Below are 16,127 nucleotides of genomic sequence, written 5' to 3' on the forward strand. Positions count from 1 at the left end.
GATTTTAAACACACAGTAAAAAAGTGTTAACCGAACTCCAAGGTTCAAATTCAAAAAAGGGAAGTCCATAAAAACTGACAAAATCAAACGTTAGACTTCATGAACAAACGGAACAAAAGGAAAACAAATGTCATATTCCTGGCTTGGTACAGTTTCCGCAGAAAATGGTGGGTTAAACCTGGTTTTAAAGCTAGCTAAACTGCCCATTTAAGACAGGTGCTTATATATAGTTCCATCATTTTGACAAAATTGGATGAGCATCCAATACCGGCATAACAGATACGTACAGTGAGTACGAACTACGATCATTTACTCCGACACTCATTATACACTGCCACAAAAGAGCATAATCATAATAGACACTCGTGTGATGAGTTCAAAAAAGGTTCTGATACTATATAAAGCTACATACTGCTAGACGAATTCTAAAAAATAATGAATCATTGCAAAACATTTCAAACAATGAAAATAGCTAGATTGTACCGGACTGTGGTTTTCTTATTTTTGCGGAATTTGGTGTCGATGGAAGATCTTTGGTTGCTTAATTAACACACAACTCGGACCTCTTGATGTCTTTTGGTTATTTTGGTCGTTGGATTGACATTTTATAAAATGATTGGATCTGCCACATGTAATTCATCGGTGGGCCAAAATTAAATGGTTTTTTTTACATCAAACTTCCACAGATCACTCATTTTTTTCTCGAAAATACGAAAAGTCGGTTTAATTCAGCTTCAAAAGAGGGACGAAAGATACCAGAGGGACATTCAATCTCATAGATCGAAAACAAACTGACAACGCCATGGCCAAAAATAATAAGACAAACAGACAAATAGTAGTACAGATGACACAACATAGAAAACTAAAGTCTAAGCAACACGAACCCCACCAAAAACTGGGGGTGATCTCAGGTGCTCCGGAAGGGTAAGCAGATCCTGCTCCACATGTGGCACCCGTCGTGTTGCTTATGTTATTACAAATCCGGTAAATAGTCTAATTCGGTAGGTCACATTCGTGAAAAGGGAAGGGTATTGTAGTTACGACATAAGGAACATATCCGATATCATCTGTGAAACGGTTATTCCATAACGGTCAACCAACTCGTGATGGCGTCCGTAAAATTTACGAAGGGATGATTTCAACTTCACCATTTGGAACTCTTGGTTTAATAGCTTCCTTGTGAGCAGCAATCCTCTACAAGGAAATCATGATAGGAAATACAAGCCCGGGAATATCGTATCAATTGGGAGATATATACTCCGTATGCAGGCGCTGCTGGAATGTTGCTACATAAAAATAGAAAATTCACAATTGCGAAGCTGAAATCATCTCTTTTGTCGTAAAGTTTAGTTTTCAACCGACCCTCATTGTCAATTTCTAGATGTAAGTCAAGATATGAGGCAGACTTAACTGTATCTGTAGTATCCTTTATCTCTAGTTCTATGGGATGGATTTAACGTACAAGCATTGTTGTAAAACCCCGGTCGTATTACACGTTTGTGCTTCCATCAACCAACAGCCACCCCATAAAACAAGACACTGTCTCATATCGGTATAAACAAATATCTATTCAAAATAACGGAATAGGAAACATGACACACAGTCAATATACACGCACTTGTCAACCCACATACAAGGTAACAATGTATTTATTACTGTTCTTCATCTCAATGTCACAGTGAGGCCTTCCCAAAGAACAGACACTGTAACATCACTGTACGTTCAAGTCGAACCGAAATCTCAGAAAGAATGTCATAAAATGCCTATTAATCATCTAACAATCAACTACAGAACTTTTACAACATGTGACAATCACGGGACAATCTGAGATAAATATTAGATAAATTGGAAGGAAACAATGTATATGAACAGGGTCAGTGATTCAGGTGGTCTGTGTAATAATTTTGAGCGAAAAGGAAGCACATGAGATCACCCCTTTTTTTGGTGGGGTTCGTGTTGCTCATTCTTTAAAGTTCTCTATTTGTAGACTAATGTCTGTTTGTCTTTTGGTTATGTGCCATGGAATTCAACCGGCCAGTTCGTTTTCGTCTTATGAGTTTGAATATACCTTTGGAGTCTTCCGCCTCTCTTTTATCTCGAGAAAGTTCAAATTGCATCGTCAGAGTAGTAGATTTAAATTTGAACTAGATAACGATTCATTTATGTAATATTGTGAAGATTCAAGAATAAAAGTTTCAAGATGTATGTATTGTAAAGAATCAAGAATAAACGTCGTACCATAAAAACGATTACAAGTGATACAAAGTTCTATATAGGCGTATGTAATATCCCTTAACATAATAGTTGACAGGGTCAGACAAGAATTTTGAAAAAGCTGATACTTGTGCCAAATAAAGGTTTGATTAGATTTCAGATAAGATCCTTAAACTCTGAATATTGCATTATCTAATTTGGAAGTACACACGCACGACCCTTTTAACAGCAGCAATAACATGTCTTGAATGGAACCGCTGAAAGATTTTTTATCAAAACATGCAAATCGTGCTTAATCTTTTCGGTATATAACGCTAATATAGGCAAATAATTTTCCCTTCTTAAGAACAAAATAACTAAAAGTACACACTTTGTAGGCATAAATATTCAGCAATGAATCCCGTTATACAAAACCTGATACAAATTGCGATGGAAAAACTTTCAAAAAATAAAAGCATTATTTTTCTTTTGTTCCATGTCAGTCTTTGGTTTTATTAAATGCCAGTCTTAATCATAAATGTAAACTACTTTAACGTATATGACTAAACTTTATTTTTTGATTATATGAACATATTTTTTGTGTTTTATTTTTTTACCTCAGACCATGAAAAAATACCAGCAATAAGCGGTTTCAAAACAAAGAACCTTTGACCAAAACTGACTAATGGAAACAAATTGATTGGCATTGGTTGTAAATTTTGGCTAAACTTATTAACTCACAACTAAGTAATTACGGAATATTTTATAGAAAATATTTTGCAAGAATAATATTGTCTGTTGCGGTTTTTTTTTAAAGTCTTTTCAAATATTTCAGCATCTTGTTAAAGTTATGAATAATGATAGTTCTCCAACAAAAAGATTAGGCCAACATGAATAATATTGAACCCTCGAAATGTTACTAACAACATTTCCACCGCCTTAATTGTGACGTTCTGTCTTTCCGCTTTGTTCCAACGTCCAACAAGAAGACGTTCAGATTATGACGTTACCTCTATTTAACATCCGGGCTATCTTTCCCTCGCTACGACGGAAAGCCCAGCAAGAAAATTCTGAGTAGCAGTCTTTTAGAGAAATCAAAGAAAAGAAAATGGATTGTGTCTATTTTCCAGATATTTACAGCATTACTTCACTTTCACACAGAACGTAAGTGTTTTGAGAAATTTTTCAGCAGTTTTATGTCTTTTTTCATTGTTTTGACTCTTCTGTCCATATAAGATAAGAATTGTATTAATCTAATCAAGAACCCATAAAGGGCATCATTTTACAACAATATTATGCACAACATGATTGGAAAAAAGAAAAACAAGAACATACTTTGACCTATAATGGTTTACTTTTATAAATTTTGACTTGAATGGAGAGTTGTCTCATTGGCACTCATACCACATCTTCTTATATCTATATACCTTTTCACGGTCCGCTATACATTTTTCATCGTCAACATTTGTCATTTGCTTCATTTTTTTTAGGGGGGAGGGGGTGTACGTAATCTTATTATTATTTCCTGAATTTAATAAATTGTTAAAACAAATGATCTGTAGACTTATAAACGAGAACAATTTCTGCTCACCACAGGCAGTGAAATCGTTCTTAAAACAATAAGTTCAAGAATATGTCCATAAATAATTTTAGATAAATAAGCATAATTCGTTTTTTCTTGTTTAGAATTGACGTATTTGCTACAATCAGCGAGTCCCTTGAGGTGACTTTCCATTCGGAAACTTCAGATTTTCCAAGACAACAAATACATAGCATCATGCAGGAAATGGTGACTTACAGAGACAATACGGGTAAGATTTTACGTAATGCAATCTCAAGATAATGAGAAAAATCACAATGCTAAAGAAATATATCATGAAATCACTTCTGTAGTGTAACTTATACTTCCACCGAGTTGTACTGCAGAGCCTGTACACATAATGGAGAGCATTTCAATGAAACATGGATTTACCGACTCCTAAAAAAAATCATCTTTCTTTGGGAGTAAAAATACGGAATAGTGTTTTGGCCGGATGTGGTCTTTTTGCGTTTTTGAAATTTGATATTCCATATAGCAAAAACGCGAAATTGTTTCGTTTTCGTTTCTTTTTAGCCATAGCTGTACGAATATCAAAGAAGAAATTACCACATTTAGTCACCATACTATTATTTTCTCAAACGGAATTTTTGTATGTTATTTGTGAATGCAAATCTAAATGACAAACTCAAACTTAACAAGCTAGGGATGACCAAATAGACTTTCGAGGTAAAGTGAACGGAGAAAGCAATTGGAACTTGCCAAATTGTTATATTCAAATTGACCGTTTTTCCTTTTTTTTAGCTGTTGTTGTATTTTATTGTATCATTTAAGTTTATATCTATTTAGTAATTTAGTTGCATAATTTTCCCCCCAGAATTTCCAGAAATAAACAAATTACTTTATCTCCTGACTGAGATGGTGTTGGGTGTTGTCGAATCACACCAGATAGACAGTGTTAGTAGTAGGCAGATAGACAGTGTTAGTAGTAGGAAGTCCGTTGCTGAAAGGATCCAGAACAAATTCCTTAAACTGGTTTCTTCATCTAACAGCATTGAACCAATTCCAACGTAAGTTGTATGATTTAGAGAGAAAACAGAAAAGTTGTTTTCTTGTATTTATACTCTTAAGAGTTTTCGTTAAACTAAGAAATGCATGAATTTTTAAAATATCCTTCCGGTATGTAAAAGATATGTCGGGCTAATAAAAAAGTTACCGACTTATATCAAAGTGTAACTACAATCTGCTGTAAATTTTCGATTGAAGCAATTGTCATTGTACTTGAGGAAACACTCCGATATTACCGGCTATCGGTATTGTAGATGCTTGAACAGGTAACACAGAGACCAATCTACTGTAAAAGATTACAATATCCGTTGTACTGCAATTGCAATCAGAAACGATAGACACAAATCTGCTGTACACGAAGGCAAAAACATTTGATTTGAATGAAAACATGTCCTACTGTATTTTCCGACAATGTGAAACCTGTGCATAGTTGTTTAAAAAAATATTCTATAAACATGTAGATTAAATATATATATTGCTTTAACTGGATAAGAAACAATTAAGTCCTACTTACAAAGTTCATCTCTGATACATTTTTGAAAGGTAATACAGGAATAGAGTTCTACTTCAAATACACAAAAGTTTTGATTAAAATGCTATATATTTACGAAAGTAAGTTACCATAAAAAATCATATATTTTCAGATTTGATCATGTAAAAACTGAAGAATATTATGCTGATGTCGATGAAATGTATAAACTGATGAGGACACACAAACACATTTACAGAGAAATTAAAAGACAACAAGAGGTAATTCATTACAGCATACTTTTGTAAATAACATTTTTTTTGCAAGTGGTTAGTTTAAATAAAAAATATTTTCAAGAGCTATTGTTAACAATTAAGAAAATGAAGATATTGCTTATGTGCCTTTTATTGTTTTCCCCTTCTTGTCGAAGGCTAAAATTTAGCTTCTGCTTTTCTAAGTACTCCAATATAAAACCATTTTAGAAGCATTAGTATATAAGCTATGTACATTTTTTCCACACTCAAAATTTTTTTGTTCGAACACATATTTGCAGCAAGTGTTAAGATAATGTAGTTTGTATATGGCTTAACTAAATACAAAAATGTTTTATATTTAAAGATATGTTGGATTGCTAACAGTAAGGTGCAGACATACGAATTATGCTTGAAGACGGCCGAGATGTCACGAAATCACATGGCAGACAAACTATCCAGATCAAAGTTGAAAGAGCGAGATGACAGCATTAGATATTTGCAGAAAACACTAAATGATAAAAAGCAGAAAGCAGCAGAAACTGCCAAAAGATACCAAACTTTAATAACAAAAGAGAAAACAGCAAGAAATGCTTTACTGCTGGTGAGTATAACAGAAAAAATAGAAATTTTTAAATCTTAATTTCTTCAAAGGTCAATTATAAATCAGAAAACAGTAATATGTAGTCATTAAATGCATAGAAATTGTGAAAGGTGAAATGGTATATTGGTGTATACGCACCTATAAAATGGTTCATTGCAACGAAAGCCATGTATGGAGTTATTAAAATAAGTCGTTTATTTAATCTTTCATTAAAATTTCTACTCGATCTGTTTGACAAAACAGTAAAACCGATCTTACTGTACGGATGTGAAATTTGGAATTTTTTTAAACATATATTGCACCCTAAAAAGTCAACACTCAACAATAGTGTGTATGGTGAAACGTGCAGAGATACCCACTAGACATCAGTATTAAATGTAGAATACTCTCGTTTTGGTGCAAACTATGTTCAGACGAAAACAAATTGTCGTCAATGACTTACAAGATTGACTTACAAGATTGCGTTCTATCAACACACTGTAAAAATTAATAATTAGATAGATAACGAAGGTTCAAGATAACCTAAACATGTGTGGATTTTCAAATATATTCCAACTACAAAATGTACATTTCTCAAAATGGCTAATTCAGAGCATCAAAATAAGGCTTATTGATCAATACAAGCAGAATTGGTACTCGTCGATACAAAATTCTACAAAATGTATAAACTGCAGGCTGTTCAAGAATACGTTAAACTTTGAGAGTTATCTAAACATTCTAGATGACAAATTATTTTTATTTGAATTTAGGGCAGGTAACCATGCGTTGCCTATGGAAAATGGAGATGGCAAAACATTGATCGTAGTGAAAGGAAATGTGATTTATGTTATTCCGTTGATATAGGTGATGGATTTCATTATTTGTTTTGCTGTTCTCTATTGCAGAACAAACGAATATCATTCTTCAAAGGAAATTTTCACATAGTCCAAATAAAATGTCAATTTTATCACTGTTTAATACTAAAAAAACAGTCAGTTTAAAAAAAAAACTGTGTTCATGCATTAAGTGTAGTAATAAAAGATTAGTCCCACCATGTAAACGTAAAGCACCGGACTGATTTCTTCATATTTAATTTAACCGTTTGTTATACATGTATGTCATCATAATGTTGTACTTCATTTTGCATTATCGTACTGCATCTGTTTACCCTCAACTATTGTATTTGTATTTATATTGTACTTTCTCTGTAAACTTGTATTTAGTTTTTAGAGAATAAAGTATCTATCTATCTATCTAACACGCCACTTTGCCTAGAACACCAATCAACCATCTTATCGGTTCTCGTCACCAATCAACCATTGTATCGGTTCTCGTACACCAATCAACCATGTTATCGGTTCTCGTACACCAATCAACCATTTTATCGATTCTCGTACACCAATCAACCATGTTATCGGTTCTCGTACACCAATCAACCATTTTATCGGTTCTCGTACACCAATCAACCATTTTATCGGTTCTCGTACACCAATCAACCATGTTATCGGTTCTCGTACAACAATCAACCATTTCTTGGTTTGCACTTTTCGTCAACTGTTTTTATTCAAAGAAAACAAATTTAAAGAAAAACACTTGTAAAAACTTTAAAAAAGGAACACAATGAATTCGACGTTCACAGTGCAGAGTAGCTCTTAGAAATGTGGGTGATAATTAATTTGTACTTTCAACTTGAATAGTCAATATCATATTTAGGTATTGCTATGGGTTTTTTAAATGATATTTTTTTTCTAGATTGAAAGGAATCTATTGGACGATATTACATTCAACTTGATAGATCGTATTCAGAGTGGACTAGTATCTATGAAGTATATCATAGCCACACAAACTAATAAGTAAGTTATTGATATGAAGTACATCAAAGCCTCACAAACTAATAAATAAGTTATCAATATGAAGTACATCATAGCCTCACAAACTAATAAGTAAGTTATTGATATGAAGTACATCATAGCCTCACACACTAATAAGTAAGTTATCGATATGAAGTACATCATAGCCACACAAACTAATAAGTAAGTTATGAATTTGAAGTACATCATATTTTGAAAGGAATATTTTCAGAAACATAAACCGATCGCATTTCTTTGTCAGGGAATAACAAACATTTCAGTTCTGATTGATACATTGTAACATTATTTGTCTTCTAGACTGTATGAAATACTTCCACACATTGACGAGTTTGACTGCCGATTGGCTGCAGAATCAATTATAGAGAAGCTTAGCTCCAAATACCAATATAGTTCACCACAGGTAAACAGGTTTTTTCTTCTCAACAGTAACTTTTTAACTTCTTATATTAAAACTTAACAAATTGACATGTATAATTTAGGTTCAGAACAGTTTTCTATACTTAGCAGAATATGCACCGTCACCTGTGAATATTTAATAAAATTGAGAATGGAAATGGGGAATGTGTCAAAGAGACAACAACCCGACCATAGAACAGACAACAGCACCTTTGTTTATGGAGAATTGTGTCAAGTGCACGAGTACTATCACAGAAACGTTTCAATCATGGATACATAATCCATTAACAAACAAACAAACAACACACACACCAACAACAAAGAAACGACACATAATAACACAGTATCATAACCATCAAGTTTACCTCAAAATTATTCCCAAAATATCAACATTATTCAAGTTTATACCAAAATACCAATAAAGGTATAACGTCCTTAATGTAAAATTATCAATGCACAGTTGCCCAACGTCTCTTTCGGCAGGTGCTAGGCAAACCAAACAAACGCTAAGTGATATTTGTTGTAATGACTTTGTACTAAAATATTCATAAGTTTAAGAATTACAGACTTGAATACATCTATTGTTTATCATATCTTTTTGTTACTGTGCGCATATATTTTATCATTTAAAAACATACACATTTTGTTATTTGTAAATTTTGGTGGAATAACTGATAACTTTGACCATTTTCATATAGGAATTTCACATTGCAAACGGATTTAATGCCAAGTTACCAGATATACGATTTGTAAGTTGCAAAACATATATACAGATAATGACGAAACAACCATCTGAGCCTCAATCTGAGCAGACAAAAGAACAACGTAATAATAATAGTAAGTCAGTTATCTATTGTACATGTAGTTCATGTTATCATTTTGAATCATTGCTTACATCGGCTATTTTTTTGTGATATTTAACGTGGCAGCAATTCAACGACACGTAACACCCAAAAGACATCTATAGTTCACCGTGGTTTTCTTAGTAGAAATGTGTCAAGCTTATTTTTTTCTTGTAAATCTATGCAAAATTACTTAATTTGTGTCAATTTCCAACTGTGCAGGATTTCACATCCCCGGAGCGAATCACAGAACACATTATATATCACCTGTAATATTTTGGGTAAAAGCATAGACGGTACTGTCCGAAGAGCTACATGCTTACAACTACAGTATATTTATGGTAGAATAATTAGTCTTTTTAATGAAAAAAAATTAACGAATTTATTTTTACAGACGTCAGTAACCACGACAACCAGTTCAAATTTTTAAGCAACACTTATGTGAAAACAAAAGATTTGTCAGAGAAACCCAACGAGTGCTTTGTCAAAATAACCAAAGGTAAACATGGTAAAGTAATTATCAGGGTTTCAAATATGCTCGAACCAAAACAAATGACAATCAGAAAAAACATATGAATAAGATGAGGTGTGAAGAATACGTCAATGAACATAATAAGACCATAAGAGACACCTAGAGGCCAAACTGTTATTTTCAAATCAAATGTTAACAACTGAAGAAGACACAGTATCTGTACCATTTTTCTCTGGTGACATTTCAATTAGTAAAGGAAATTGTATTTATTTTGACACATGAATAAAAGGAGATGTGGATATACGCCAATGAGATAACAACTCAACAACAAAAATATTACCAAACGAGATCTAGAGGACTTTACAAATTAGTCTTTTTAATGAAAAAGATTTAATGAATTTATTTTTACAGACGTCAGTAACTACATATGATTGCTCAACAATAGTCAAGTATCTATACAATATGTCAAGCTCTTAAGAGATTTTGGTGTTGTTGTTTACTAACAAACTAACAAATAAATTTGCATTAATGAAAATTTGCTAAATGAGAACTAAAACATTGTGTGTCTGTGAATTTGCATTACAACTTTAGGGTAGATGTGCTACATAGTATGTTTATTAAAGGTTTTCAGAAAGTCGAGTGCTATTTTTAGTAGTAGGTGACTTCGGGACATTATGTGTCAAAATTTTGAGAGAACAGAGAGCTGTAACAATTGAAAAAAAAACCCGGTTGAATATATAGGGTTTTGAATGATTGGAATACCAGCGGAAAGGTACCAAAAAATGAAATTAATGAAAGTTTAGCGCTCTATTTTCACGGAGTGTTCAATTTGACTTTTTTTGCGGGTATGCCAATATCACCAAAATAAATTCTGCGCCAAGTTTATCACATGCACTGTATTATAAAACAGCTAAAGCGTTTCAGTAAAAATGAGGTATATAATACCAAATTATTAAATGGTATGTTTACAAGGGAATAAAGAATGTGTTTTATATTTCATTGGAAAATACTATATATGATATACAAACAATAAACTGGCCCTTTTGTAACTTTCAGGGATGGTTGTTAAGTTGAAGATTGCCACAGACGAATCAAAGGTTGCCTTTGGGTGGTATAAGCCAAATCCATGGAATCAGAAAAGATGGGGATTCTTTTGCAAATCCGCTGACAACTTGAAGAGGACATAAACATTGATGAGATTTTTATCGGTTCTTTTATGGATGGATCATGACTACGTGTGATTTTATTATATATTACCATATATATATATATACATGTATGCGTTTGTGTGATTGGGAGAATAAGAGTATATATGTCTGTATGAGGCAGCTTAATAGTCTTTGTGAGTGAGAACAGTGTCGGTGTGATTTGTACAGTGTATTATTTATGGATTGAAAATCTAAGGAGTGTACGTGTGAGTGAGTTGTGTTTGGAGAGCAAAAGAGAGACAATAGAGATGACATGCGTGTTGAGTGTAAATGTATAAAACAGTATGTATGTTTCTAGAATCTATTAATTAAACATTAATTTTCCTAAATTGATCTTTGTTATTATTATTTCCAAATTCTACAAGTATATGGCCGACATTTTATTACTAAATATTCTTGTGATAATTCTGTAAAGAAGGATAAGACCAATATGTGGCCGACATTTTATTACCAAGTATTCTTGTGATAATGTAACAAAACATTTTGCTATACTCCACAGGATCCATATTGGATGTTTACACTTTATAAATTACATTATCAATATAATACATGTTTTTTTAATGTACTTGAATGAAAAAATAAACTCACTGATGACAATGCTCAGTATTAAATATAACTTGCATTACCAGTGGAACATATTTCACAGACAAGGAACTTATTACACCAGGTAAGGAACAAAAAATTTAATCTTACAAACCCTCAACTTATTTCACCAGGTAAGGGAGCTACCATTTGATTTTTATGAGGGGGGGGGGGGGGGGGGGGGGGGGTGGCTAGGATGAAAAATTTTGTCCTGCCTTTTTATTTTTCCCTCTATTCGGTCCTGCCTTTTTATTTTTCACTCTATTCGGTCCTGCCTTTTTTTTTAGTTTATCCTGACTTTTTTTTTTTACATAAATTGTCATCCTGCCTTTTTTTTTTTGCAAATAATCTCATCCTGCCTTTTTTTTTACTCAAAACTCCTGTCCTGCCTATTTTTTTCAAATTTCATCCTAGCCCCCCCCCCCCCCATAAAAATCAAATGGTAGCTCCCTAAGGAACAAATTTCACAAACCCAGAACTTATTTCACCAGGTAAATTGTGGAACTTATTTCATAGAGATGGAACAAATTATATAGAAATTATCTGTGAAAAAGGTTCTCCCAGAATATATTTCCTGTGATATTTATTCCACTGAAACGTTTTCCACAGGAAACAAATTTTGGCTCACAATAATTCTGTAAAGAAAGAAATTCAGACTGCGACTGGAAAAAGAGGTTATATTGGATAGGGACAAGAACCTTTCAAACATAGTTCGGTATCTTACGCAGCATACAGAAAAAGAAAGAAATATTTACTTGATCAAAACAAACACTATTTCAAACTTTCACATTCGGTCAAGTTTCGGGTTTAGAAAATTTTACATGACCAATGATCGATAATTTGATGATGTCTTAGTGTTAGATAAGAGTCAATTACCAATCCACTATATTGCATGATGTCTAATCAGTTGATATAACTTATCAACGTATTTTATATAGGGCAGGATCTGCTTTTTTTGGTGGGGTTCGTGTTGCTCAGTTTTCAGTTTTCTATATTTTGTTTTGTATGCTGTTGTTTGTCTTTTGGTGTTTTTTTTTGCCATGGCATTGTCAGTTTGTTTTCGATATATGAGTTTGAATGTTCCTTTGGTATCTTTCTCCTCTCTCTTTTAAAACGAAACTAAACACACGACCAAAACAAATTGTATCTTTTTATCTCGTTATTACTAGACAGAAACATTACTAACTGACTGTTAGGACCCGATTAGTGTATCTGTCAACATATATTTGTTCCACCTAATATATCTAACAGAAGTTCCCCTGGAAACTTTGTTGCAAACAATGCCATAATATCTGTTCCGTGTAGGAACAAATATTCTGTACTGTAATATTTGTTTCAGTGAAAATTAGCTTACATAATATTTCTTCCATTTTGGAACTTTCATTATGAAAGAACTTCTATTTTATGACACATCATCCACTTAGAAGTCATGCATTGCTTTGGCATCGCCTATATATATATGATATCATTAAAGAATTGCTAGCAGATTTGTCAAAGTTAAAACGGACATGAATAGATATAAGAAAATGTGGTATGGGTGCCAATGAGACAACTCTCCATCCAAGTCAAAATTTATAAAAGTAAACCATTATAGGTCAAAGTACGGTCTTCAACACGGAGCCTTGGCTCACACCGAACAGCAAGCTATAAAGGGCCCCAAAAATTACTAGTGTAAAACCATTCAAACGGGAAAACCAACGGTCTAATCTATATAAAAAACGAGAAACGAGAAACACTTATGAACCACATCAACAAACGACAACTACTGAACATCAGATTCCTGACTTAGGACAGGTGCAAACAATTGCAGCGGGTTTAAACGTTTTAATGGTACCAAACCTTCACCCTTATATCTGAAACAATAGTGTAACATCACAACATAGAAAGACACACTATAAAATATCAATTGAAATGGCTTAACTCAATCAAAAGACATATTAACACCAGTGAACATACACTGAACAAATAAATTTGATCTATGATACAATGTAAATACAAAATAAATAAACTAAGGGAAGAATAATTAAAGTAACATGTTATACCGCTGTGAAATGTTAAACAATTTAAGAAAAACAATATGCTTGAACAAAAATATCAGCCATTTGCAATTACTTTTAACACAGGTAAATGAAAGTAATTTTGTGATGCATGTTATAGTACAGTACATCGTAGTTTGCATGAAACACGAAAGTCAACAACAACAACAACAACAACAACAACAACAACAACAACAACAACAACAGAGCATTCAGTATACTAGTAATCAATTGAACAACACATACATGTAGGTGAGAAGGTGCTAGAGAAAGATTTTTAACCCTCAAAAACATTGTCAACTTAGGGCACGGAGTAACAATCAGCTTTGTCATCCTCCCAGACTGCGTGTTATCTAATTTATATCTAAACAAAATAATAATGATAATTACTTTTAAAAAAATTATTAGCAATTTAATTTCGACAGATTCAATGTATAGATAGTGGCAAGTTCTTCCAGTGATAACCGGTTTTCATTGATATGAATGTTTGTGACAACATCACGTGGTAAACAATAACCAACAGAAAATTAAAGATTTTACATGATAAAATGTGGCTTTATTGTTAAAGGTTATCTATAGGTCAACAGTGTTTCACTACTGGGAAATTCCCCATATATTTCATATAAAAATTTTTTCAAAAATTTATTTGAGGTCCGATTTTGATGAAATTTGTACTGTTAAACTCGCATGTTCAGTTTTGTTTTATGGTGATATGAAATATTTTATGAAATGTCATTACTGGGAAATCATATTTTATATACAAATATTGATACAGGATATAACTCCAAATATATTGACCCAGCAACATTTGAAGTCATGCATCATACGGCTTTTAAGGCTGAACAAACCACAAAACCAAATTTAGAAAGCTATAAGAATGGCTTATTTTATGGACATTTGCCTAATTAATGAAACAGATTTCAATTTATATAAAAACCCTATGTAAAAAATAAAATATATTATTTTTCAGTTATTCGAACCTCTTACATGGATCGTCAACTAAACCATTAAAATTGCAAGCACTCCGATACAGATTTACTGAAGGGTCGAAATATAATTTTCAAGGGAAATTTCCCTAATATAAAAAGGGGACCCTTATACAATAACATTTGGATTTGTTCAAGTGACGAATGCAGCCGCTAGAAATAAGTAAAATGTAAAATGTTCATTCCAACTCTCTTAAAACTTCCAAAACATGTATTTGAACGGTTTGAACACAAGTTTTTTTAATGACTTCCACAAATTAGGGTTGAAATACTCAACGTTAGCAAACTTCGCAACGAAATTTTCCTCCCTTTAGCATTGAAAATTCCATAGCGAGCACGCCATTCTTTTCGAGCAATTCTCTGTGATTTTCATGTGCACTCTGTTTATTTTTGCTCAGCAGAAAAAAATATATGGAAAATATCAATATTCACGCATCAAAAAACAGGAAAAAAAAAAAAAAAAAAAAAAAAAAAACACCGCAATCATGGCTGAACTTTTTTTTCATTAAAATTGAAAATTTCTTGAAAAAAGTAACAATAAAAACCTAGAATATATTCAATGCATTCACGAAGAATTGCCCCATTCGCGGTTAAAAATACAAATCTCTTTGGTCGAGTGTGTGGTTTATGGTCTGGTCACAGCGGTTTCGTGCTTGATATTGTCGATGATGTCTCAATGTGTAGGAGGGATATTAATTTGCAAATGCAGTTTAACATTGTTAAGTTGCATAAAGACGTAAAAAGTATACATTATACCCACAAATATTAGAGTGATGTTAAGTGCTTTGCGTCACAGGCTACTTTCAATAATTGCACGCATTCTTATTGATACGGTATATTGTAAAAATTGTTATGCTTGTATATGTGTGTGCGTGTGTTTCTTTTTTTCGTACTGTGTTATTCAGGCCATTATTTATAAAATACAATTGTGCTTAGCTTTGCCTATGTGAAAATAGTGGTCAAAGTTGATTGATCGATCGTTTCCTGGTGTTTTACGCCACTTTCTTCACTCTTGGTTATTTAATGGCGGTCAGTCAGTTTTATTGGCGGAGGAAGCCAACTAGTTACAGCTAGCGTTTTAGCTTCGACAAAGTTCTCCGGATCTCTGGATAATTGATACACACTTGAGATTAGTTTTTTGTCTCTGATTTTTTTTTACCTATGTACCTTATATAGACCTGTAAGTAAAAGAAATATCCAGAGACAAGAAGTGCCGGTGATTTAGTGAGCAGTCCAGTTGGACAATCTACTATTCTACCCCAAACATGGGTACGAGTTCCCAGTGTCACTGCTATTCCACATGTAAACTACAGTAATTGTAATCATGGCCAAGGTCGTATACGGATAAAAGCAAAAACATAAAGCATGTTAAATAAGTGCAAATAAGTTTTCGAATAGATATAAGAAGATGTGGTATGAGTGCCAATGAGACAAAAATAAGAAGATGGTTGCCAATGAGACAACTCTCCACAAGAGACCAAACGATACAGAAATTAACAACTATAGCTATAGGTCACCGTCCACACGGCCTCCAACAATGAGTAAAACCCATACCGCGTAGTCAGCTATAAAAGGCCCCTAAATGACAAATGTAAAACAATTCAAACGAGAAAACTAACAGCCTGATATATGT

At 32.9% G+C, this 16,127-nt stretch overlaps 1 protein-coding gene across 2 annotated transcripts; it reads left to right on the forward strand.

Moving 5' to 3' along the window:
• Positions 1-75: 75 nt before the first annotated feature.
• On the forward strand, positions 76-11,219 carry LOC127700655 (uncharacterized). Of its 2 annotated transcripts, XM_052204217.1 has the most exons (10): positions 76-3,357; positions 3,880-4,004; positions 4,608-4,800; positions 5,443-5,548; positions 5,886-6,122; positions 7,854-7,954; positions 8,270-8,372; positions 9,067-9,205; positions 9,605-9,709; positions 10,739-11,219. In XM_052204217.1, exons 1-10 carry the CDS (start codon positions 3,302-3,304, stop codon positions 10,867-10,869), a joined length of 1,296 nt encoding a protein of 431 aa, XP_052060177.1. In that variant the 5' UTR covers positions 76-3,301; the 3' UTR covers positions 10,870-11,219. The 2 variants fall into 2 exon arrangements, with proteins under 2 accessions (XP_052060177.1, XP_052060178.1); XM_052204218.1 differs by lacking the exon at positions 76-3,357 and having other exon boundaries at positions 3,525-4,004.
• The last annotated feature ends 4,908 nt before the right edge of the window (positions 11,220-16,127 follow it).

This window comes from Mytilus californianus, unplaced genomic scaffold (genome assembly GCF_021869535.1).
Source record: "Mytilus californianus isolate M0D057914Y unplaced genomic scaffold, xbMytCali1.0.p SCAF_5, whole genome shotgun sequence".
Lineage (NCBI taxonomy): Eukaryota > Metazoa > Mollusca > Bivalvia > Mytilida > Mytilidae > Mytilus > Mytilus californianus.